General features: G+C 34.5%; 1 protein-coding gene across 21 annotated transcripts in view; it reads right to left on the reverse strand.

Moving 5' to 3' along the window:
* FAM172A (family with sequence similarity 172 member A) overlaps positions 1 to 24219 on the reverse strand; it is a 546681-nt gene that overhangs the window by 223004 nt on the left and 299458 nt on the right. The window contains exon 9 of one of the 21 annotated variants that reach the window (XM_037800722.1): positions 1530 to 5215. The exons of the other annotated variants lie outside the window; for them this stretch is intronic. Coding sequence (XP_037656650.1) covers positions 5060 to 5215 — 156 coding nt within the window. The 3' untranslated portion in view covers positions 1530 to 5059. Of the gene's footprint in view, positions 1 to 1529; positions 5216 to 24219 lie in introns of those variants that run through there. 21 annotated transcript variants of the gene reach the window in all.

A 24219-nucleotide genomic window follows, 5' to 3' on the forward strand; every position in this document is an offset into this window, starting at 1 on the left:
AAGTATACCATTTTCTTTTGGTATGGGAAAAAGAAAGGTAGAAGGAAAAGATTTCCAGCTGCAATGATAGATAGCAGATAATCAGAGGATAGGAGAATATATTATTTAGCACATTTCTCTTAAAAATCTTTATTTTGAATTTCCACATGCTTGGTGTGTTGGAAATGTTACTAAGGTTAACAAAGTTACTCTAAAATAATAAATAATATTTTTTATAAAAAAATTCTGGTTCCAGTTATCTGTACTGTTTTCAATTATTGGAAAGACTATTACCTGGCATAATCAGGAAAATCAGTGTTTTATCAACTCGTCTAATAATAGATTATTACTTTAAAGTTGAGTAATATGTGACTTCTGACCCTCAGGAAGAACTTGCATAGTGGAAGAAAGGCAGGTTCAGATACATTCTGAAGAGAGCTTAATATTCAGAGTATTTCATATAGATTATCTCATTAGAACAATTTATTTTTCAGTAAATTGGTAATTAAGGGATTATGCATCCATTTTATAGATGAGGAAATTGACACCTAGAGAATATAAGTGACTGGTCCATAGTCATACAGTTAGTAAGTTAAACAGCTAAATCTTTTAACTCCAAATCCTATGTCTTTGACAACATGGCTATTTTTATATAACTTCCTACATTTTCCCTTCTGAGATTCTTATTATATTTGTAATGATTTGTTCACTTCTTTCTTTTCCACTGAAATGAAGGCTCTGAGATGGCAGGGCCATATTTATCAGGTCAACACCACATCCCCATTACCTATACAGTGAATGGCACATAACATGTTCTCAAAATTTATTTGTGGAATGGATGGAGGTGCTATTCACAGAAATGGAACAGATGAGAGGAGATGATGGTTAGGGTGTAGAATGATGTCTGGTTTAGGGCATTTAAAATAGGCCATCTTGCAGGCTGGGTTCTCCAGGAAACAGACTCTGAGATGGAGTTTAGCATGCTTAGCATAGTTTCAGTGGCTGAGAGATTTCAAATGGAGTCGAGAGGTCACTCTGGTGGACATTCTTATGCGCTATATAGATAACACGTCTTAGGTTTTAATGTATTGGAATAGCTAGAAGTAAATACCTGAAACTACCAAACTCCAACCCAGCAGCCTGGACTCCTGAAGACAATTATATAATAATGTAGATTACAAGGGGTGACAGTGTGATTGTGAAGACCTTGTGGATCACACCCCCTTTATCTAGTGTATGGATGAGTAGAAAAATGGGGATAAAAACTAAAGGACAAATGGGGTGGGATGGGGGGATGATTTGGGTGTTCTTTTTTCACTTTTATTTTTTATTCTTGTTCTGGTTCTTTCTGATGTAAGGGAAATGTTCAGAGATAGATTGTGGTGATGAACGCATAACTATATTATCATACTGTGGACAGTGGATTGTATACCATGGATGATTGTATGGTGTGTGAATGTATTTCAATAAAACTGAATTTAATAAAAAAAAAAAAACAGAAAAAGGAAAAAGAAGTGTCCTTGGGATCAACACCTGAGAAGGGAGGGGAATGAAGCAATAATGGGCTGAGAGAGAGAAGGCCCAACAAAAGAGTTACACAATCCCAAGGGGAGCTCTGGACCTAGAACGGTCCTTCAGAGTTGTTCCTAGTGGGGCCCAGAAGGCTTGGACTTTAATCTACCACCCTCTTCTATTGCTGGATTGCCCCCTTGTGGGCTGAGGCAATCCCTTGAAGTGGCCATAAGCTGAAGGCTGTCCATCGAGCGCACTCCCAAGAGCTGGGGGCCAATTGTGCTTTATTGAAGGAGGAACTGGGTAGTACATCACAGTGTCCATCACAGGCCATAACTGAAATTACAGCATTAGTCTATTGCCCATTCAAATTTAAACTGTCCTTCCAATCTGTCTAGCACTTTACTGTCTTATCCATGTACGCAAGGACACATTATGATTTAGCTCAATAATATCTAAGATCAAGTACATTTCTCTTAGCTTTTACATCTCTCACAATCTGACACCATATTATTTACCCCATCAAATTTTGCTTTATTCCTCAACTAAAGATCATAAAGGGAAAGCCAAAAGTTAAAAGAATGAGAAGTATTGCCTGTTGAAAAGCAGTAAGAAATCAAAATCACAAATTTCAAAAATTATCCTATAAATCCATTGGGTGAATAATTTGATTTCTTGAATTTCAAATGAAACTCAGATGTCAGAAAAAGCAGTTATACCTGTGAATTCAAACCTTAATCCATTTAAGTATAAAATAATCCAAAACTTCAAATAAAGTATTCAATCATCACTACTTGGTGTCTGCCGTACTTAGCTAAAACCTGGTGGTATTGGTAGGGGGAGATGGAAGGGTGAGTGTAGACAGACAGGTTTCACTGTGAAATTAGCTAGGTCAGTTTTTTAAAATCTCAGCTTTTATTTTCTATTACAGGAAGAAAATTAAAACTGTGCTAATAATTTGGGGACTACAGGCATTTGAGATTTTGATTATTTTCCAGATCTTAGTTGCTTTATACTAACTGCTAGAAATTAAGGGTAATCTGAATTAGCCAAGAAACTTACTGCATTTCTTCTGTGTAGGCTCATGTTTATGCAACTGAAATGGTGTAGTACTGGCCTAAATTGCATATATTGGGGGATATTAATTTTAGATCCTATTGTCAGCATTGACCTATCAACAAAGGAAAGCATGACCAGCTCAATCAAAACCACCTGTTTTAAAAATAGGATGCATTCATCAATTGTGGGTTATTAGAACTCCCAAACACTGGGAAGAGGTTGAAACCCACTGCTTGAAAATATTTGAATAAGGGTCTCCAGAGGGCTCTTCTACATAGGAACTTATACTAAATACCTGAAGCTTATGTGCCTGCTTAAACATTCAAGTGAGTACTATTGCTGGAGGAAATTTCTACTCAACTAACTACTTATAAGGGTTGTTTAAATGCACACTCCACTGGCCAACAAATGTAGGACAATCCTTTAAGTTAGGGTTCTTAAATACGATTCTGATTACATGTTAGAGACATTTTTCTTATGAAGACACATCTCACATCTCTGAAAAGATAATGGGAATAAAGGGTTTGAAATATGTTCATCCCAGATTGGGCTTTTTAGGGTTGTATTTACTGCACAAAATTATATAAACCTTGGGTGAAAGAAAGATGGAGTTTGACCGGAAGTAGCTATTTGCCTCTATGTATATGGTGGTTTCTTCATTACACAGATACAGAACAAGCACATACACTACATGTAGTAAAAGAGCACTTCTAGAGTTCATATATTAGTGAGCCATAAACAACAGTCACTGTATGCTAAGTATCCTCTATCAATATCCACCCTAATGGAAAACACTGGAGTAGCACCTCAGATTGCTAACAGAAGAAGAGAACTCTGAAACCTATCATTTAAACATCGGTGACAGCTCTGATGCAAGATGGCATTGAAAAATTTACACTGAGAAAGAGTCTATGAGGAACAATTATTCTCTAGGCTATTTTCACAAATTCCACTTACTTTCATGCTTCTTTTCCCTAGCACTTCTTGGGGGGTATATTCCACTAGTTGAGTCAGTGATTTAGGATCTCCACTCTACTATCATTATATAGTCTTAGTTTCATGAGTATGAAATAATCCAAACAGCAAGAATTTAAAATAAATATACTTAGGCAGCATAGTACAGGATATTTAATAAGGACCAGTATTTGTTATGGTAGAAAGCAGAATTTATGTTACATCACACCTTTTGTTAAGTAGCCAATTTAGCCAATATGAAATCCTATAAAATGGCAAAGATATAAAAATGAGTCAGTAGTTCACTAATTTAGAAAGTCAATTATATGCCACTGTTTCATATCAGGTTAATTACTTCATTTACATTTTCAGAATTTTAAAGTTGTTCATGAAAGGTGACAGACTGACAGCATTGGGGATTGAAATTCTTACATCATTTCACTGAGTGTTAATAATATAAAAGGCAATATACAAAACAGAATTACACATAGGTTTTATGTAATGAAATTATAAGCAAAATAGATATCATATAGAAATGTGAGAACAAGTGGGGTGCTTTCAGAAAAACTTTACTGAAGAGCTAGGATGAAAGGGAAGTGGTAAATTGCCAGACAGCTTTGATATTGCTTTTCTAGGCATATATGTATGAAAGAATAGAGGCCAAATACCACCAAAAAAGCAATGTGTCTGAAGCGAGGACAGTGAATGCCATTCAAGATAAGTTGAAAGAACACTGGACTGAAAAAAAAAAAAGAATAAAAAAACTTGAGGGGAAAGTTTGCTCTAATCAGTGGTATACAAAGAGGGGGCAATAGGAGATACTATCACAGGCAGAGCACTAAAGAAGATGATGCTTAGGAATGAGGAACAAATGTTGAGTTTCCATAGTTCTGATTTCTAACCCTCTTTCACAATAGCCCAACCTGCCACTTCTCACTGTGGGTGTCATGATGAAATCTACCATATTACTTTCTGTCACAAAGTTGTTAGGACAAGCAAGACTTCCCTAGGTCTGTCTCTTCCCACACAACTACCAGCACATCCTATGATCTATTTAGTACCCTTCTTCCTCAAACAGAAGGGTAATAAACTTGTCACTGACTTTTCCAGTAGTTGAATTAGATGTTTTCACATGGTAATTTGATTTTGATGCCACTTTTTATACAGTCTGCGCGGTCAGAGTGGGTGGGTTAGACATTAATGTGTTAAAATCTACATTCTAATAGTCATGAACATAATGCAATGATATCTCCCATCATCTTTTATACAGAAGAATTAATTTACAAGTAACATCATGGGATATTAAAAATTATCCAGTCCAATTCCTTCACTGTAGAGATGAGAAAATTGAGGTGAAGTGACTTAGGTGTCACCTCTAGTTTCAACAGACATGGGGTATCCCCAGTACCCGACTCCAGGTTCCATAACTGATAATGCCTCTCCTTCATGCTCTCCCACAGTGTACTACCTAAAACACATGTGCCATTAGTTCCTTGATGATGTGTCCCAGTGCTTTACTTCCTTGTAATACTCCAGGCTCCAAAGTGATTTACTTTTACACAAGTTGTGCGTTGAGAGGCCACCAAGGTGGTTTAGACATATAAACTGCCTTAATTCTGTGGACTGAATGGCTGTTGTTTTGTGCTTTTTTCTGATCAGTTTGGCAGGTCAAGTCAGTCAGACTGATTTCTTCATGTCGATTACTGTCTTCCTATGGAAATGAATGTGGAAACAGTCAGCTTTGTCAGAAATTACATCAAATTATTCAAATTTATTGTGAATTACAGAAAACATCCCAGCTGATAAACATCTCAGTCATATGTTTTTTAGAGAACACTTATGGTTCTGAAAAGATAACATTACAATGAGCTTTCTCACTCTGAAGCAAAGATGTTTGGATAGGGGTTGGGGTTTGCTATTCAAGATAACTTATTTCAATCACAAAAAAATTCCAAAGATGTCCAGAATTATAAGTATTAAAACATAATCTTTCAGATGGCTTTGCTCTTCTTTTTCCCTCTCTTTGCTATGGTCCTCTTTCAAGACCCTTAGGAAGCAGTCTATAAGACCCTTTCTGTTAGTTTCCATCTTTTCCATAGACACACTGCAGCCTTCACATTAAAACTGCTTCTCTGGCTTGACGTAATAAACAATTAGCTACAGCACAATTCATGTTAGTCTTTGCTGTACTACACCCAGCCATCTCAAAAATTAATGCAAGTATATCAAGCTCTGAAATTAACTTTTTATAGACAAAAGCAACATTCGGCTAGAAACGGAAAAAACCTATTATAAATGGGCTGTGGCATCTGATTGCTTGTAGATGGTTAGTACCAGGAAAATAACATTTCAAATTCGAAAATGCTGAATATAACAAAAGCTGCCCCACACTGATTAATCAGCATTTTGTTTATAAACTGATAAGGTCTAACAAGGTGGTACCTACTCTTAGTAAGTGACAGATCTATTATTAAAGATCAGAGATGAATGTGAATTGGCTAATGCTCTTATGATGTTATGTAGAAATAATTGGAAAAAGAAAAATACCTGTAAGAAAAATAACAAAAAGCATTTCTCTTTAAACCATATATTATATGGTATAATATAATATATCTCTGAACCATATATATATTATATATATAATATATATATTATATATCCCCCTCTCTCTGAACCATATATTATAAATAATTTTTTCTAAGAAATTACAGAAAACTAATCACTAATAATATATTTTAAAGTATATGTTATTTAATAAACAGTACCAAGAAATCACTTTGGAAAACTGGAATAGAAAAAAAACAAACTAGATAATGTACATAACCATTTCCCTTTGCAAGATTTTTAAAAAAATAATTTCTCATTAAAATACCTATTTAGTAGAAACCAATTTGGTTTGTCACAAAGCAAAGGTATTTTACAAATTTTATTTAAAACTGCCCAGGTTGTTATGCTCAGATATTTTCCAGTATTCAGAACAATCTTGACTACATACTAACACTCTTTTTGACTCTTTTTGGTCAGGGTGTAAAACATCTGCCATGAAAACTTTAAAATCTGCAAAAAATACTTTATTCTAATTACTCATGTTAAAAATCAGTCTTCACCTACTAAAAACAGGTAAACAGATTTAACAGCTTATTTTCATATATATGTTATGACCAAAACGCTAGAGGAGAAGACAAAATTTTACCAGTTCTGTCATGGATCTGATTAATAGGAGAACAAAGTAAAATAGTTTTCTCTTTTCTGTAGGCTACTGATTTCTTTCCATGTTTTATTTGAAAAGCATATTTTAAATATAACATAATAATGCTGTTAATGTCCTTAGAGATTACAGGTAATGCCTTGGTTTGAAACAGCAGTATTTAGGTTTAGAATGAATGGACATTACATTTCTAAATAACAAATAGAACAAATATTTATATTCTATGTTAAGATTTCAAACTATGATTATCAATTGAAAATTTTAGTAAATTATGTCCTCACTTTATTTTTAAGCAAGAGCAGTCACATTTCTAATCCACAAATGAAGTTATTACTAGGAGCACATTCATTTTTCTCTACTGATTTTTAAATGATCAGCTGAAATAGAGGATTAAATACAGTCTTTGAAGAAGTTTGAAGGACTACAAGTCATTTTTGTACCAAGAACATGAAAAAACTTACATATAGGATTACTGAAAAATTTATATAAGCAAAAGGTACAAATGATTGCTACTTGTGCTCTTCATTCTTATCCTTTGCTTTATCTTTCTCTTGACCTTTATCCAAATGAAGCACACTAACTCTTGAATGCTTTCTCTCACTTGATTTCTAAATCTGTTCATCACACTTGCTGGCTAGAAGCACAGCTGGCAAGGGATCTGAACCTCATCACTGGGCAAACTTGCCCTTCTGGTTTTGCCAAGAATGACATTTCCAATGAGGGGTGGAAAGTTACTCAATTGGACACTGAACACTGTATTTGTTTGTGAGCACTACATATAAGTATTATAATAAAACTAGAATGACAAAGAATTAAACAGTCTAGAGTTCTCTAAATTCAATTTTTAATTAAAGTAAGAGCATAGAAATCAGCTGAGTATTTTTACTCATTTCCTGAAGATGCAACTGAGGATAAGCAGTGCCCCCTAGTGTCAATAACCACAGCTAAAGGAAAGTTGTTCATGTTAACTGTCCAAAAACTATAAAAATTATGCATGTAATAAATATAAATTCATCAGTATTCTAATTTAAAATTTAGATGTAAATAAAGGAACATCACATAGTTATTTATTTAACACTGATTTGCTTAGGACTGTGTGCGCATCCACCCACGAACCACACGCCCGTGCGCGCGCACACACACACACACACACACACACACACACACACACACACACACACACACACACACACTGTACAGAGACTGACATGGTCAAGATGTCTTTAATGTTCCAGGCAGCTAAGAAAAAAATTCCACCCAGCACAGCATGTCATGCATGAAGCGGGTGTCAGCAAGCCCAGCAGAATCACTCACTGTGAAGACGTCTAATAGGAACTGCCGAATACACAATACAGGCAGCTTGGCTTGAAGGCTAAAGTGGAATGGCCAGAACGGAGTCCGAAGGTTTCAAACCCATCAGAAATTGTAATTAAAGCTGTAATGGGTGTTTAGACATTTTTCTCTTTTTTGTTGTTAACAGGAAGTTAGCATATTGAGACCTTATTGGAAACTGATTTTGAAAATGCTGTAAATTTACTGTGCATATTCTGAAAAGTGAATCCTAAATTTTAAATTCAAATAAATTTTCAATCCAAACACATCTTTTTGGAAGAAAATGCAACACATTTTCAATTTCAAATATTAAATTAAATTATGTTTCAATATTAAATATTGAGTTATATGATGTTTACTTTATGGAATTTAAGTTGGGAAATAATCTTTGGTATAATCTAATATATGAAAAAACTTGTTTTTGTTTTTAAAGATCAATGAGTCACGTATTGACATATGAATGACATTTAAAACAAAATGGTAAAGTTAGCACTTTGTTCTGCTAAATACTATCTAGGTTTTATTTATTAACAGTAGTTTCTATCATAGAACCCATAAGTGGGAACAAAAAAACAGCCATGAAAAAGAAAATGCCTATACAAATAAAAATGACGTAAACAGAAAGAAAGAAGCCAAGAGGATTGTACGTGTCTCAAAGAAACTAGTAATGAAAAACGAATTATTAGAAAAACTATCACTTAATTTTATTTGCATCAAAAGTACAAGGAAAAAAAATTTCAAGGCTATTTAAAATATGCATTTATATAAGGAGCCATTTATGAACTACTTTTCCACATAAACCAATAACGCAAACACTACTAGCTTTGCATTTTAAAAAGCAAAGAACATAATTAGCCTTTTATGAAAAGATTCCAATGTGTGTTTATATTGCTCAATCTTTAAAATGAGGAAGACCAAAATGCAGTAGTGTAGCAGACATAAATACAATGTTCGGAATGATAGATAAGAGTAGATAGGTATTTACGATAGAAGCTACAATAACTTCTGGTTAAAACAGAGCTGAAACTCTATTTAATGTTTATAAAAAAGTTCTAAAATGCCTAATATGAGTTTTTCAAAAAATAAATTTAACTTTGGCAGGGCCATTAAAACCTTGGGTAAAGAACAACAACTAAAACAACAAAATCTTTCTTGTAACAGTATTTAGGTAAATTTAAGGAGTTTTAGTCAGAATGGACATGTTTATACGCACATGCTAATTGTACTAATAAATATTTTGTTGCCTCAAAAATTGGGAGTTACTTCTCATAAAAATTTCTACAGAAAATGGAATTTCACCCTATATAAATAATAATAGGTACCTACTTAGATAGGTGATAGTGAAAAACCAAAGCCATGTGTCTGATCATAAGAGGAGAGGCCTTGTTTTTTCCATGGTAGAACTGCTGCACAATCATGACATGTTATTGGAATTGGCATTAAATATCAAGTAATTTCTGGGACTTTTTGACAGGCAAAAACATTAAACACAGTTAGTTTTGTGGTTGTTTATGTCGACATGAAACTTCTAATTTTTGTCTTCATGGGTACTTACAGCTTCACTTAACACCCCAAAAAACACCCAAAAAAGAAAGGAATATGTTCTAAAGGCTAAGAGATAATAGAACACCATTAAGCAAAGCTTTCATTTCTGGAGATAAAATTAAAGATTTCCTTAATATTTTTTAGATTTAACTCAGAACAGTTCTATAAATGTTGATTTTGAAGATGCATGAATAAAACTCCAGGGCCAGGTTTTCCTTATGGGAAGGACAAAGGTAAGCAAGTACATGCCTGTTGCAAGAAAAAAGTGCTAGGTTAGAAGTATTGAGACTGTGAAACTAGGTTTCTATACAGCAGTATAGAAATAGCGCTTAAGAGCTATTATCTTAACTATAAGGTCAAAAGAAATGGAAAAGGTTTGTAATCCACATAGCCTCTTGTCAGCATTAACTTGCTTATGATTACACTTGATTCCTTTCTAGAACATTTCAAATAAGAGTTTGGAAATATATGTACACAGACACCAACAAAAAGATTTATTTTAAACATTGAGTTTTTAGCTTTAATTTCCTAAAGCCACATAAAGATGTTCAAATACAAATTTTCTTTTGTAAATGTGTTCCAAATAACTACAAATGAGAGGATTCTTGGAAACTGTGTAAAGGCAGAAAGAGTAGAAAAGATAATTTCAAAGAAAGGTATTTCCTTACCATATGCGTGCATATTCACCCCTGTACCTAATAAGTAAACATCTCTTCATGCAATATCAGTAAATATTATTCAGTAAGAGTTTCCAAATACTTATATTGAAAACATTTTCTTCAAGATGATAAAACAAAACTGCACTACATTTTCATTTTCAGGAGTGATTCACTATTATTAAAAGTTGGAAAGAAGAAATACAGCCTAAGCAAATATTAATCTTTTGCCATTATTTCTACAGCCACAAGTATTTTACATATTATTTAGAGCTGCTTATATTTACCATCAGTGGTTAGTACTTGCTTATTAATGGATAGATATTGTTCATTTATATTATCTTGGGGGAGTGAGGAAAAGTAAGAAAAAGGTGGTAAATTATTATTTTATTCAGAAATTATGTAATTTTTTATTTAACTGTTTTATTCCTCAGAAAAGTAAAATTTTTGCATAAAACAAAGTAAATATTTCATTTTGGCTTCAGCGCTTATATACTGATTTTTATGTTTAATTTTTTATAATCTTAAAAATTTTGGAACATATATATACGTGTGTGTATATATATATACACACACACACATACACTATGAGTTAAAAATCAAAGTTACAATAGAAACTTAAGTTTTAAACAACTAAAGGTATATAAAAATAGCATGCAGAGTGAAAGGAAATTTATAAGCACATCCTGGATGGTAAGATGCCAAATTTTATTTCATTAGTCAAATAAAAAATACATCTTGAGATTTAATGAAGATATGCATTTTAATATATAATTAATGATTAATGACTTTTACTACAAAGTTACTATGGTATTATTAGAAATTCTCAGACTCCCAATATGCTACACAGAAACATGGCAACTTCTAGAAATCACCAATCTAAATATACGAGGCTTTGTCAAAGGGAAATAGTGAGAAGAGGGTTGAAATCAGGGTATCCTTCCTTCTATGATTTAAAAGTTATTATTCCTGTATTTGAAAAGTCATTAGCTTTTTGGCAATGCTTTGCTTCTTCATTAGATATGTGAAAAACTAATGGATTTCACTGGACAAAATTTTACTGGCTGCTTCACTATCTTCACCTTCATATTCCCCAGCACCTCATAGCAAAACCCCTCAGATTCCCCAAAAAAGTTTTACAAAAAGTCTGAGCACAGTGAACACACTTCACACTCAGACCTCCTCTGGCATGGGGGAGGATGTGGAGAACACGTTCTAGTCTGGGATCCTGGGTATTACCTGAGCATTTATATAAAAAAGCAGACATCATACTGCAACCTCATAATTAAAAGGAGGCCAAGTTCCTTCTTTTCCAGCAATCTAATTCCAGAATTAGATTTCTCCAATTTGTGTCCACATAAGAAGTTGATTATGTGGTATAAATTTGGAGGGAAAAATACAGCAATTAAAATGGAATTAGATGGCAGAAAGTTTGGCTAGCTCAAGTGTGTATTTATATCTATTCGCAGTTGCTCATGGTCATTTCTGTTAGGGGGTTGTTCAGTCCTATAAGGGGTTTTCAGTGGATCTCCTGTAGCACCATACACTTGTTGGTTGTATGCAGTCAATGGTTCTTCCACATAACTAAGCAAAAGCACTTCCCAGCATCTGAATTAGCTTGTTTCATCACGGGATGCTGTGAAATAAAGAGGCTCTTCTGCATTCTGAGGTAAAAAAACTCTTCTCTACTTGTGAGATTGTTTTTTATCTAGCAGGAGCTTAAGATAAATATTCATTCATTCAGATATGTAAATTTAACCATAAGAGACAAGTAAATTATGCAAGATGATGTACATTTCATTTTAGCTGGGAAAAAAATGTACAAACAGTATACAATTCCATTTCAGAAAGCTATACTCGCACCACGTTGAGATTCACAGAACAAAAGTTGCAATGTAATATCCATGTTTCCAAAGATTGGATTCAGGTTTGAAGAGCTACATATAAGTATATGAAGAGGCTTTTCATGTCAATACTTTTATGTGCCTCTGTCATTGGTATTTTCAGAAGTTGCTTTCCCAAACTACCAAACTTAGAATAAATCTTCAAAAAATAATTGTCACTATAATTGGAATAATTTTTTTCATATTTTTATAATTTATATATAACAATGATTAACAATTTTGATATTCTAGATAAGCACAATCATCCAGAAACCTAATTTTATAAGGTCATATTTTCTCAAATATACTATTTACATATACATAACAATTCTATTTGCCAGCACTTCCACTTGCTGAATAAATATCATGTAATTCATGTATATACCTCATTAATGTTAAAACTTTCAGTGGACAACTTAAAACAATAAATGACATTATCTAACAACTTGACATGATTATTGATAAACATTTAATTCATTCTAGGTTTAATTTTAAAGCGTGACTTATAGCATTTCTGAAGTAAATAAAAGAAACATGATCTCTTATATTTTAGTATCAAAAAGTAGAAAAAGATTTCTAGGCTCTTAATATACTGAGTGATACCACAGTGAGATCATTGAGTAAAGTAACTAATACCATGTTTTTCTGTTAAATTTCATTTCTATATTATAATGATATTCAGAAATACTGACCTATTTAATGAAAATAAAACAGCATATAAGAAAAAGTCCTGATTTGCAGTAAATGTTACTAAATATACTTTCTAAAACCATTAAGGAATTGTTGTAGCAGAGTTTAATTACCAGCAGCACAATAATGATATTCGCCTATGACATCTTTCTAAATTTTTGCCAAAAGTAAAAAACTCACATAGACTCTAACAAAACAGCAAGCTGGTCAGTAGCAGGATATTGCCCTGCAACTTGACAGAAGCCTTCACTAGGTCCTCACTAAAAATGAAATAAAGAGGTTCGGGTAATGGGCATTTTCTTGATAATTAGCTGTGTAGACAAATATGTTCTCTGGCAAACAATATAAATGTTGACTTAAGGACCAGCCAAAAAGGAGTGCTAAACTGCAAAACAATCATTGCTCAATTCCTCACAGATTCGGTTGAAGAGTTAATCCTTAAACTTAGGTTTCAATGTCACTAAATAACACTCCCCCAATGTAAAAGCTATGATATAATGAAATATACTTTACCCATAATAGGCATATAGCTGCTTAATCATTTCCATATTTGGCATGTTTATACTATTCACATTAACATTACTAATAATGATGAATACCACCAGGCAAGGAATTCTGGATCATTGTTGCATAGTGAAACTAATAAAACTCCTTATTTTCTTGAACACATAAAGCAATGTATGTTCCACTAAAACTAAGGAATCTATATGAGTTAGTAAAAACAAGTGGTAACCTGTCATAAACACCAGCAAATTTTAGTTTATGTCTAGGTTTAAGAGATCATCTTTAAAGAAAATGGTTTTAAGTTGGTAAGCGATATATACTGTTTCAAAAACAAAAATGGCACAAAATAAGTGGTATACTCTCTGGCAATTTTCTTTAATGTAGCTTTTCAAATATAATCTAGCCTACAGTGCACTCAAACTGCAGAAACATCCAAATTAGGAAAGAGAAAAAAGAGACACTTATTCTTGTAAGAAGGGCCTATATGCAAAGGAACATCTGAATAAAATTGAGACATCTGCGGTAAAGTTTTACCTTCTCCCTAGAATGTTTCCGATGAACTCTGTGTAACACTGTCTTCTAAAAAAAGACAAAGTGATCAATGTAAGAACACATCAGGCTGCCTTGGACAGGCCAATCAATGCAAGAAAGAACCTTGCCCAGGGCCTTATGCAAATAGAAGCACGTCTTGCAACCTAGGGAGGGAACATGCGCAATAAGATCAATTGAATCTAAAAAACCTTACAGCTATATCAGCTTCAGACAGTAAATATATACTGATGAATACCTCACACTTCCCACGAATTCCTAAACTGGGTTATTTTTAATAGCTAGTTAAAAACTCTCCCTGGCATCTAGAGTGTGGCAAGGAGGAAGAAAATATCACGGGGAAAAAATTCAGTATTTCTTTTAAGATGGCACAAAAAATAAAAAATAAAAAATACTGAGTTCTTAAAATTTCTTGGCATATCTGAAATTTGCTTATATTTCAGAAGATTAAGTTTTAAGTATGTTTGTATTCATGGCATAATATTTTATTCAGGAAATAAAATCTTTAAAAAAGCAAATACTGTCTCAGGTAGTTTCTTCAATAAGGAATAAAATGAAAATGTCATAGGAGAAATAATTCAAGATATAATTATAGCCATCATTCTCAGATTAAAATCTTACCCTATCACCAAAGATTATTCTCCATAGTGGCTAACTACTGATACAGGCACAGTTTTTCTTTTAAAGTTAACGTTTGTTATGTTCAAAGTCACTCTAAAATCTGATTAGAATGTATAATAAGCTTGAAAACTAGTTAGTACAAAAAGTTAGTACATAAAGCTCTACCCCTGACAAATGGTCTAGAAGGCATGACGGGTACTTCATAAGGATACAGCAACAATGCTTAATGATGAGGTCTTCAAGAGAATACTTGAACATAAAGATATTCCCTAGATACTTTTATTTTATTTAAGTCTCCTGTTTCTCTTAGGAATTTCACATTTTAAAATAGACTTTGATAACTTAAAAAAGCCAAAGTAGCATTTTAAATAGGAGTTACAATACAGGCAACTATATCGAAACGGCCAAGCAAATAAGAAAACTATAAATATACATTAGTATATTTATCTTAATCGACTTGTACTCTGGGATTTTAAATTTGAAATTTAGCTGCAGATGCAATTTATATCAGCTATAGAGCAAATATTTCTCATATTAAAAATCAAATATATGATTTTCCTTTTGGCTATTGATACATAAATTTTCCTTGGCAAAACACTATATAAAATATGAAAATCAGTCATTTATTACAAAGTTCAATGATTAAAGCTGTTCATTTAGCTGTTAAAAAGCCAGATATCTTAAGATATTGCTTTATTTAGCCAATAGAAAGAAACATGAGATTATTTGGGATAAATATAACTCACTTGTTATTTTTCATCTTTCTAATGTTTTCTGCATTGGTAAGATTTTAAGTTTCAGTTTGCTCTAATAAGATTTTTTTTTTCCTAAGGCATAATAAAATATGTCATTCATTTGTTTGATCCTCAACTTAAAACTTTATAAAAAACTTTACTATTTTACATGGGGACAGCGTAGAGATATAAAATCAAAGTAATAAAATGTGCTTTTATAGCTTTTCAAGTGTTAGATATCAGATGAACTGCTTATAATAAATGAGAAAGGTATGAAGTTTAATTATAGGGACTCAGATTTTCCCTTTTTCTAATTTTAGTTTCTAATATAAGAATTTTGAGTAGTCTTGTATTCACAGTGAAATGTAAACTCCAATTTACAGTAAGTAAAATGCAAAGGACAAAACAACTATAGCTTCACTTTTTTTACAATATTAAATCATTACATTTTCTCTGATAGGTAGAGAAAAATCAAGAAAAACAATGTCAGCGTATTTTCATCTAATATTTAATATGTGTTGACACTGTGATAGGTACTGAATAATGAAATTCTATCCTTTTGGATATAGATCTGCATAATATGTGTTTCTTGCTTTTAAAAGCATATTCTGAATTTAAAAAGTATAGGTCAGGTGTGATGTTCACTTCACCAAAGAATTCTATGTATTAGAAATAAAAATGCAGAATTTCTTTAAATGGAAAGTTCCCTCATTAATTAAAAATATTCTCATTATTAGAAATTTATCTTGTGCAGTTTTCTCAAAAATATATCTGAGGGGGATGGAAGAAGATGGCAGCACAGAGAGGAGTGGAGCTAGTTTGTACCCCTGGAACAACTAATAAACGACCAGGAACAACTAGTAAATAATCTGGAATAACTGCAGGGGGACAAATGTGACTGTCCACTCATCATACACCAACCTGAATTGGGATGAAGACTCAAGATTGCAGCATAAAATCAGTAAGTAAAAACTGTGGATCTAAGCCAGGAGCCCCCTCCCCCCACGGCCTGAAATGCAAAGCCTGGCGGTGCTAGAGAGCAGCACTCCCCCAACAAGTGAATATAGCTCAGCTGAGCTCCAACGGGGGTTTTAATTAACAAGCGTGGACTGCTCAATACAAGATACAAATCCCCAACAAGCAGACAGGGGCTTTTAGTGACAACTGACCTTGGAGAGCCAGAGGACGGCTGCAGACTGGCCCTGAAGGGGGAATCTGTCCCTTTTTCAGCTCAGCAGAGAAAGCCTCATCCATTTTCAGTTCCCAGTGCTCTGACCCAGACAAGGGTGGAGATAGCATAGGCAGAGAGACTGTTCAAATGCTAATGACCTCTCCCTAGTGGGGTTATCTTCCCTAAGAAGAAAGACGTGGGGCCCAGCTCTATAACTTGCCTTCCATTCAGAACCACACCGCAGAGCCTGGGGGAAAACAGCCATGGGCCACACCTCCTTACACCAGTCTGGAGCTACAGGCTGACAGGCACCACCTGCTGGGCAGAAAAGCACAGTGACTTGAGGCCTCACAGGGTGTCTTCTGAGACACCCTCAGGGAAACCAGATACTATTCCCTCCTTCCAAGACCTGAGTCCATTCTGGTCTGGGAAAACCTGACTGAGGTAACAAGGAAACCAGATGCCTAGACAACAGAAAACTACAACTTACACTAAGAAAAATGAAGTTATTGCCTAGTCAAAGGAACAATCTTACAATTCAATCAAGATACAGGAATTTAAACAACTAATACTAACTCAATTCAAAAAGTTTAGGGAAGATATGGCAAAAGAGATGAAGCGTATAATGAAAACAGTGGGTGTACGTAAGGTAGAAATCGAAAGATCGAAAAACAACTGGCAGAATCCATGGAAATGAAAGGCACAACATGAGAGATGAAAGACACAATGGAAACATACAACAGCAGGCCTCAAGAAGCAGAAGAAAACACTCAGGAACTGGAGAACAAGGCACCTGAAAGCCTACACATACAAGAACAGATAGAGAAACGAATGGAAAAATATGAGTAACATCTCCAGGAACTTAAGGACAAAATGAAATGCAGGAATGTACATGTCATTGGTGTCCCAGAAGGAGAAGGGAAAAGGCGCAGAAGCAATAATAGAGGAAATAATCAATGAAAATTTCCCATCTCTTATGAAAGACATAAAATTATGGATCCAAGAAGCACAGTGTACCCCAAGCAGAATAGATCTGAATAGGCCTACGCCAAGACACTTAATAATCAGATTACCAAACATCAAAGATAAAGAGAGAATCCTGAAAGCAGCAAGAGAAAAGCGTCTATCACATACAAAGGAAGCTTGATAAGACTATGTGTGGATTTCTCAATAGAAACCATGCAGGCAAAAAGGAAGTGGGGTGATATATTTACGAAACTGAAAGAGAAAAACCACCAACCATCAATCCTATATCTGGCACAACTGTCCTTCAAATAGGAGGGAGAGCTTAAAATATTCTCTGACAAACAGACAATGACAGAGTTTGTGAACAAGATACCTGCTCTGCAGGAAACACTAAAGGAAGCACTGCAGACAGAAAGGAAAAGACAGGAGTGAGAGGTTTGGAAAACAATTTTGGGAGTTAGTAGCAGAGCACTGTAAGTACACTGAACAAAGACAACTGTGAGCACAGTTGAAAGAGGAAGGTTAGGACCATGTGGGACACCAGAATGAAAGAAGCAAGATAAAGACTGGGATTGTATAACTCAGTGAAACCTAGGGTGCTCAACAATTGCAATAAAAGGTACAAATATGTTTTTTACATGAGGTAGAACAAATGAATGTCAACACTGCAAGGTGTTAAAAACAGGGTGGGATGGGGGGGAAATACAATGAATGCAAACTAGAGACTATAGTTAACAAAAACATTGTATTATGCTTCCTTTAATATAACAAAGGCAGTAAATCTAAACTAAATGCATATGGGGGGGGCATAGGGGAAAGGTATGGGACTCCTGACATTGTTGATGTTGTCTGACTCTTTATTCTGCTTTACTTTGATGCTATCTTTCCTTTTGTTACTTTCTAGCTGTCATGTTTTTTTTCTCTCTCTCTTTCTTCTTTTTCTTTTGTCCCTCTACCTTCGACTCTTCCTTCTTCTTTGTAGAAGAAATGAAGATGTCCTTATATAAATAGTGGTGATGGTGCTGAATACATAAATATGTGACTATACAGGGAACCAACGATTGTTTACTTAGGATGGAAGTATGGTGTGTGAACCAAATCGTCTTAAAAAAAAAAAATGAGTTGATGAAGAAACCCTGAGGGCACTATATTGAGTGAAATAAGACAGACACATAAGGACAAATATTGCACGGTCTCACTGATATGAACTAATTATAACATGTAAACTCATAGACATGAAATATAAGTTACCAGGATATAGAACGAGGCTAAAGAATGGGGAGCAGTTGCTTATTTGAGTAGAATGTTCAGCTAGGGGGACCTTAAACGTTTGAAAATGGACAGAGGTGATGGTAGCACATTATGAGAATAACTAACAATGATGAACGGTATGTGAAGGTGGTGAAAAGGGTAAGCTCAGAGTCACATATGTCACCCAAAGGAAAGGTGGAGGTTAAAAGATGGGAATGTATAAAACAGTGAATCTTGTGGCATACAATGTCCGTGATTAACTGAACAAATATTAGAAATCTCTCTCACGAACCAGAACAAATGTATGTCACTATAACTAGAAGTTAATAATAGAGGAGCGAATGGGAAAAAAATATATATACCTATTGCAAACCATATACTACAATTAATAATATTTTAACATTCTTTCATCAACAGTAACAAATGTACTATACCAAAACTATGAATCGATAATGGAGCGGGGGTGGTTAGGGGTATGGGAGTATTTGAGTTTCCTTTTTTTTGTCTTTATTTCTTTTCTAGAGTAATGAAAATGTTCTAAAAATTGAAAAAAATTAATTGTGTTGATGGAAGCACAACTGTATGATGGGACCATGGGCAACTGATTATACATTTTCGACCTTTGGATAATTGTATGGTATGTGAACAATCTCAGTAAAAAAAATAAAAAAAAAAATATATCTGAGGAAAGTGTATGTCCTGGGTATATTCATTGGTTGTGTGTGATACTAGGCTCACTTGGATTTTAATTCTGGCTTTGACTCTTGTTAGGTAACCTTGGGCAAGTTCCCCAAACCATCTGAGTCCCTCATTTTCTAAAATAGGGCCAGTGATACCTACCTCTTAGAGCTAAAATTAAGCCATACAGTGCCTTGCTAACATAATACTTGACAACCAAATGGTCACTTCCTAACATAGTGCTTCCTCTTGAGTGGCAGTACAGGACAGTGGTTAAAAGCATGGGCTTTAGAGCCCGAAAATCTGGATTTAAATTCTGGTTCCATTACTTATTTATTGTGCAATCTTAAGTTACTCATTTTCTCTGTGATTCTGTTTTCCTCACATGTAACTGAGAATAATAACAGTACATACATCATAGGGTTGTTAAAAGGATTACATGAGTTGAACATTTGTAAAAGACTTAAAACAATGCCCGGTACTTAGCGGGTGCTTTATTATACAGCTATCACTTCCAAGTGTAACTTACAGATATGCGTAACACAAAGGAGCAAACACTGATACCAGAGGTTGTTCCAGTGAGACTTGAAGGTCAATTCTATTTAGTTGGTATTAGAAGACAGCTGTCTATTTCCAGCATGGAATGAGCTGCAAAGAAGAGCCAACCAAGTCTTGGCCAAGGAAATTCATCTGCTTTGCATATCTTCATAAATTGTTTTCATTTTTTTCTTCTTGAACTGAATTTTAAGAATACCACATCAAACACATTCAAATATTTAAATATAAATGATTTGGGGGATTGCCTGTTATTTTAAAACTTCCACACCTTCTTTCCCCTTCATTAGTTTGGATTATCCGGAATTGATTTAAATGGAAAGCCTGCCGGAAGGCCCAGAAAAGACTAAGCAGTATACTGGATGGAAATTAAAGCTAAATCATCATGTGATTCAATAGAGAAATACAGAACTGAATCCTGAAATATATGAAAAAACTAGAAGGCTGTTTAAGGGATAAGAGCCACAATTGTATATTAGATGATAGTATATTAGACTATCACATTCTGCATAGGTTATTGATGAGAAGGCAAACGAACAAAACCCAACTGTAACAAAGCAAGAGGCCACGTTTTTAAAGGCGAAAGAATAGTATTTAATGTTTCTTATCCGTAAAATGGGGATGATAACAGTATTTCCTCATAAGGTTGTTATAAGGATTAAATGAGATACTGCATACAAATTGCTCAGGACAGTGCCTTGGTGCATGCTAAGCAACATTTAAGTGATAGTGATGATGATCATGAAGATGCTGCTGCTGCCTTCTGATATGCAAGACACTCATAAATACTCATTCTATTTAAAAATTTCATTTTCAAAGACACTGCTATAAATTATTTAGAACTGTTCTTGAGTCAACCACGTCTTAAGCCCTCATGGCTGACCAAACGATTATATGGATTCTATAATGATAGCAATGGCAGGGCTCTATGAGAGTGAGAGAGGACTCTAACACAGCAATCATGTATGAAGCTATCTGTTTTGCTTAAGAATCTACTATAAGATCATAGGAAATATGCAAGTGTCACCAAATATTAAAGTTTGTAACATACTGGTAATTTAGACACGTCATAAAAATGTGCAAGAGGAAACAAAATTGAAACTATGAGTCTAAGCCTATTAACAGTGGTAGAAACTATTACACTCCTAATGGTACTGGTATTAGGAATGTTTTGGAGGTAAATTGGGCAGACATACAACAAAGGTATAGGTTAATGATCTCACATCATTTTATGACTACAATTTATAGGGTACCATTTTACAGATAAAGTCAAGGTTTATTTGTCTATAGCAGAAAGACGATTAGAAACTATAAAATCAACATCTATAATTGTAAGGCATCCATTGAAATAACTGGAAAGAAGTCAAAATGGGAATTTCTACTATAGGAGAAAGATGAATGTGTTTTATCTTTCTGTGAGTGTCTCTCCTTGGGAATGACAAATACCAAGTTTTTCTTCTAATCCAGATGAGATCTGGTTCTGATACCTAATTTACAAATCTAAGATCAATAAGTATTTATTGATGAATATACTTATTATATGTTCAGCTGCCCAAGGCAGCATGGCAGAAATAAGAGAAATAATGAATTTGTTATTTATACTCTGCCAATTAAAAACAAAAAAGATTCTGAGGTGACTTAAAGCAAAGGATAACTATGGATTAGGACCCTATAAGAGATCGAGACTTCGGATAATTACTGAAACCGAAAACTAAACATAGCTCTGGGTTTCCAGGAAACAACAGCAAAAATGCATTATAGAGATTTTATTTCTGATAAAAAGAGCATATCAGTGTTATGAACTGAAAAATTTTTTCCTAGTACTTGACTCTAAAATGGTTTTACTGTATGGCTCTTTATACTGGAGAACCTAACATCATAATGACCTCCTGGCTACCACCCCATGTCCTATCTTATTATGTTACTCTATTTGTATTGTGTTCCTCTTTCAGACTATAACCTTCTTGAGGCCAGTATTATGTGCTTTAATGTTTCCCCAGTACTTTTCAGAGTGGGGATTCTCAATTGAATAAATGAATGAATATCTTTAATAAGTGGTATTCTAAACCATTTCTTGTTTTGAGGGCATAATATTTAATTGAACTCCAAGAAGCAATTTCTACAAAGTACAAAATCGTTAACAAAAAATATGAGAGAACTGATACACATGCAGGGTTTAAAAAGTCCCCAACTCTAACTGGCAGCTTGATGTGCTGAGCCCTCGAGCATGGGACTTGTCCTTATGAAGCTCATTACCACAAAGAGAGTCTAAAGTTGTACGTAATGGTGCCTAAGAGTCTCCCTCTGTGTGCCTCTTTGTTGCTCAGATGTGGCCCTCTCTCTCTCTAACTGAGCCATCTCGACGGGTGGGCTTGCTGCCCTCCCCCCTGCGTGGGGCCCGGTTCCCAGGGGTGTGGATCTCCCTGGCGGCACAGGGTATGGCTCCCAGGGATGGGTGTGGGCCCAGCGTCGTGGGACTGGGGGTATCTTCTTGACCAGAAGGGGGATGCGGAGTGGGATGAAGTAGTTTCAGTGGCTGAGAGATTCTGGGTGGAGTCAAGAGGTCACTTTGGTGGACGTTCTTGTGCACTATATAGATAACACCTCTTAGGATTTGATGTGTTGGAGTGACTGGAGGTAAATGCCTGGGGCTGCCGGGCTCCAGCCCAGTGGTCTGGACTCCTGAAGACAATTATATAATAATGTGGATTGCAGGGGATGGCAGTGTGGTTGTGGGGACCTTGTGGATCGCGCCCCATTGTCTAGTGTATGGATGAGTGGAGGAATGGGGATAAGAACTGAAGGACAAGTGGGGTGGGATGGGGGGTGATTTGGGTGTTCTTTTTTCACTTTTATTTTTTATTCTTGTTCTGGTTCTTTCTGATGTAGGGAGGGTATTCGGAGATAGATTGTGGTGATGAACGCATAACTATGTTATCATACTGTGGATGGTGGATTGTGTATCGTGGATGATTGTATGGTGTGTGAGTGTATTTCAATAAAACTGAATTTAATAAAAAAAAAATGTAAAAAAAAAAAAAAAAAGTCCCCAACTCTAAACATTAAGAGGTCACAGTGGCTTAGAAGAGTACCACTCTGTATACCTGAACCTAATGAAGGTTTTAGATCCATAATGTGAACTCTAGTAATGAGACCTTGGTCCAGACCTGGCTTCCAAACTTGTCTCCTCAAGCCTTAACATGGTTCCAATATGCTTCAGTTTGAGATTACTTGGTCCTCTGAGTTAGAGTAAAATATCTAATAAGGAATGGGGCATGACTTATTAGACAGAAGTTAAATGTTGTGACTCCAACATGTCCTCTGATAAGGGCCTTTTTTTGAGATGTCAAATCAGAGCTGTCATAGTGCCTGAGAATCTTATTTGGAGGAATTCTTAAATTTAGTGATAATCATAAGGCTATAAAAAGAGGAAAAATAGTCCCATTGTTATTTAAAATGTGTTTTTCTACAATTCCTCTCATAAAGGCGTACACTAGTTGATCATATTCTCATATCTGCAGCAAAATACAAAATCTCTCATTGAGATCTTTTATAAAACCAATGGAAAGTGAGGTGTTTCTTACATAAAAATTTATATTTAACAAATCAATTCATCCATTCCTCTGAGTTCTACTAAATGTATTATTGTGCTAATTTTTCCAGACATTCCTTTGCTTTCTGGAAGACTTTGAACCAAGAGATAGACTGGTCAATCTCTCAGATGCACAGATGCAGGGCAATAAGGCATGGTTACAGCCTGTCTATGAGGATATTGAGAAAGCCTCTCCAAAGGTAAGAACAATGAATTAATATGGATCCTTTATTCTACAAAAAGATTCTTATTAAAAATTAGAGAAAGTTTTTCTACATTTCAGCCTTCTGAACAACTTCATTTTGACATAACTGAAAGGATATAAGCATTTAAGGAGCAGGTTAGGTTCTCAGGGGGAATGATCCATCATGAATAGAAACAATCAGAGCTAACATTGTAGTTGACGGCGAAAAACTGAATGCTTTTCCCCTAAGATCAGAAACAAAAAAAAGGATGTCCACTCTTGATTTTTATTCAGTGTTTTACTGGAGGTCTTAGTTTGTTCTTGCAACAAGGCAAGAAAAAGAAATAAAAGGCATTTATATTGGAAAGGTAGAAATAAAACTATCTCTATTTGCAAATGTCATAAGTGGTATACAGGAAAATATAAGGAATCCATGCAAAATATTACACTGTATTTCTATAAACTAGCAATGAACAATCTGAAAATGAAAGTAATAAAAATCCATTTAGAATAGCATCAAAAAGAATAAAATACTTAAGAATAAATTTGACAAAAAAGTATAAGACATAACACTGAAAATTACAAAACATCCTTGA

Source organism: Choloepus didactylus, chromosome 13 (genome assembly GCF_015220235.1).
Source record: "Choloepus didactylus isolate mChoDid1 chromosome 13, mChoDid1.pri, whole genome shotgun sequence".
NCBI classification, from domain to species: domain Eukaryota; kingdom Metazoa; phylum Chordata; class Mammalia; order Pilosa; family Megalonychidae; genus Choloepus; species Choloepus didactylus.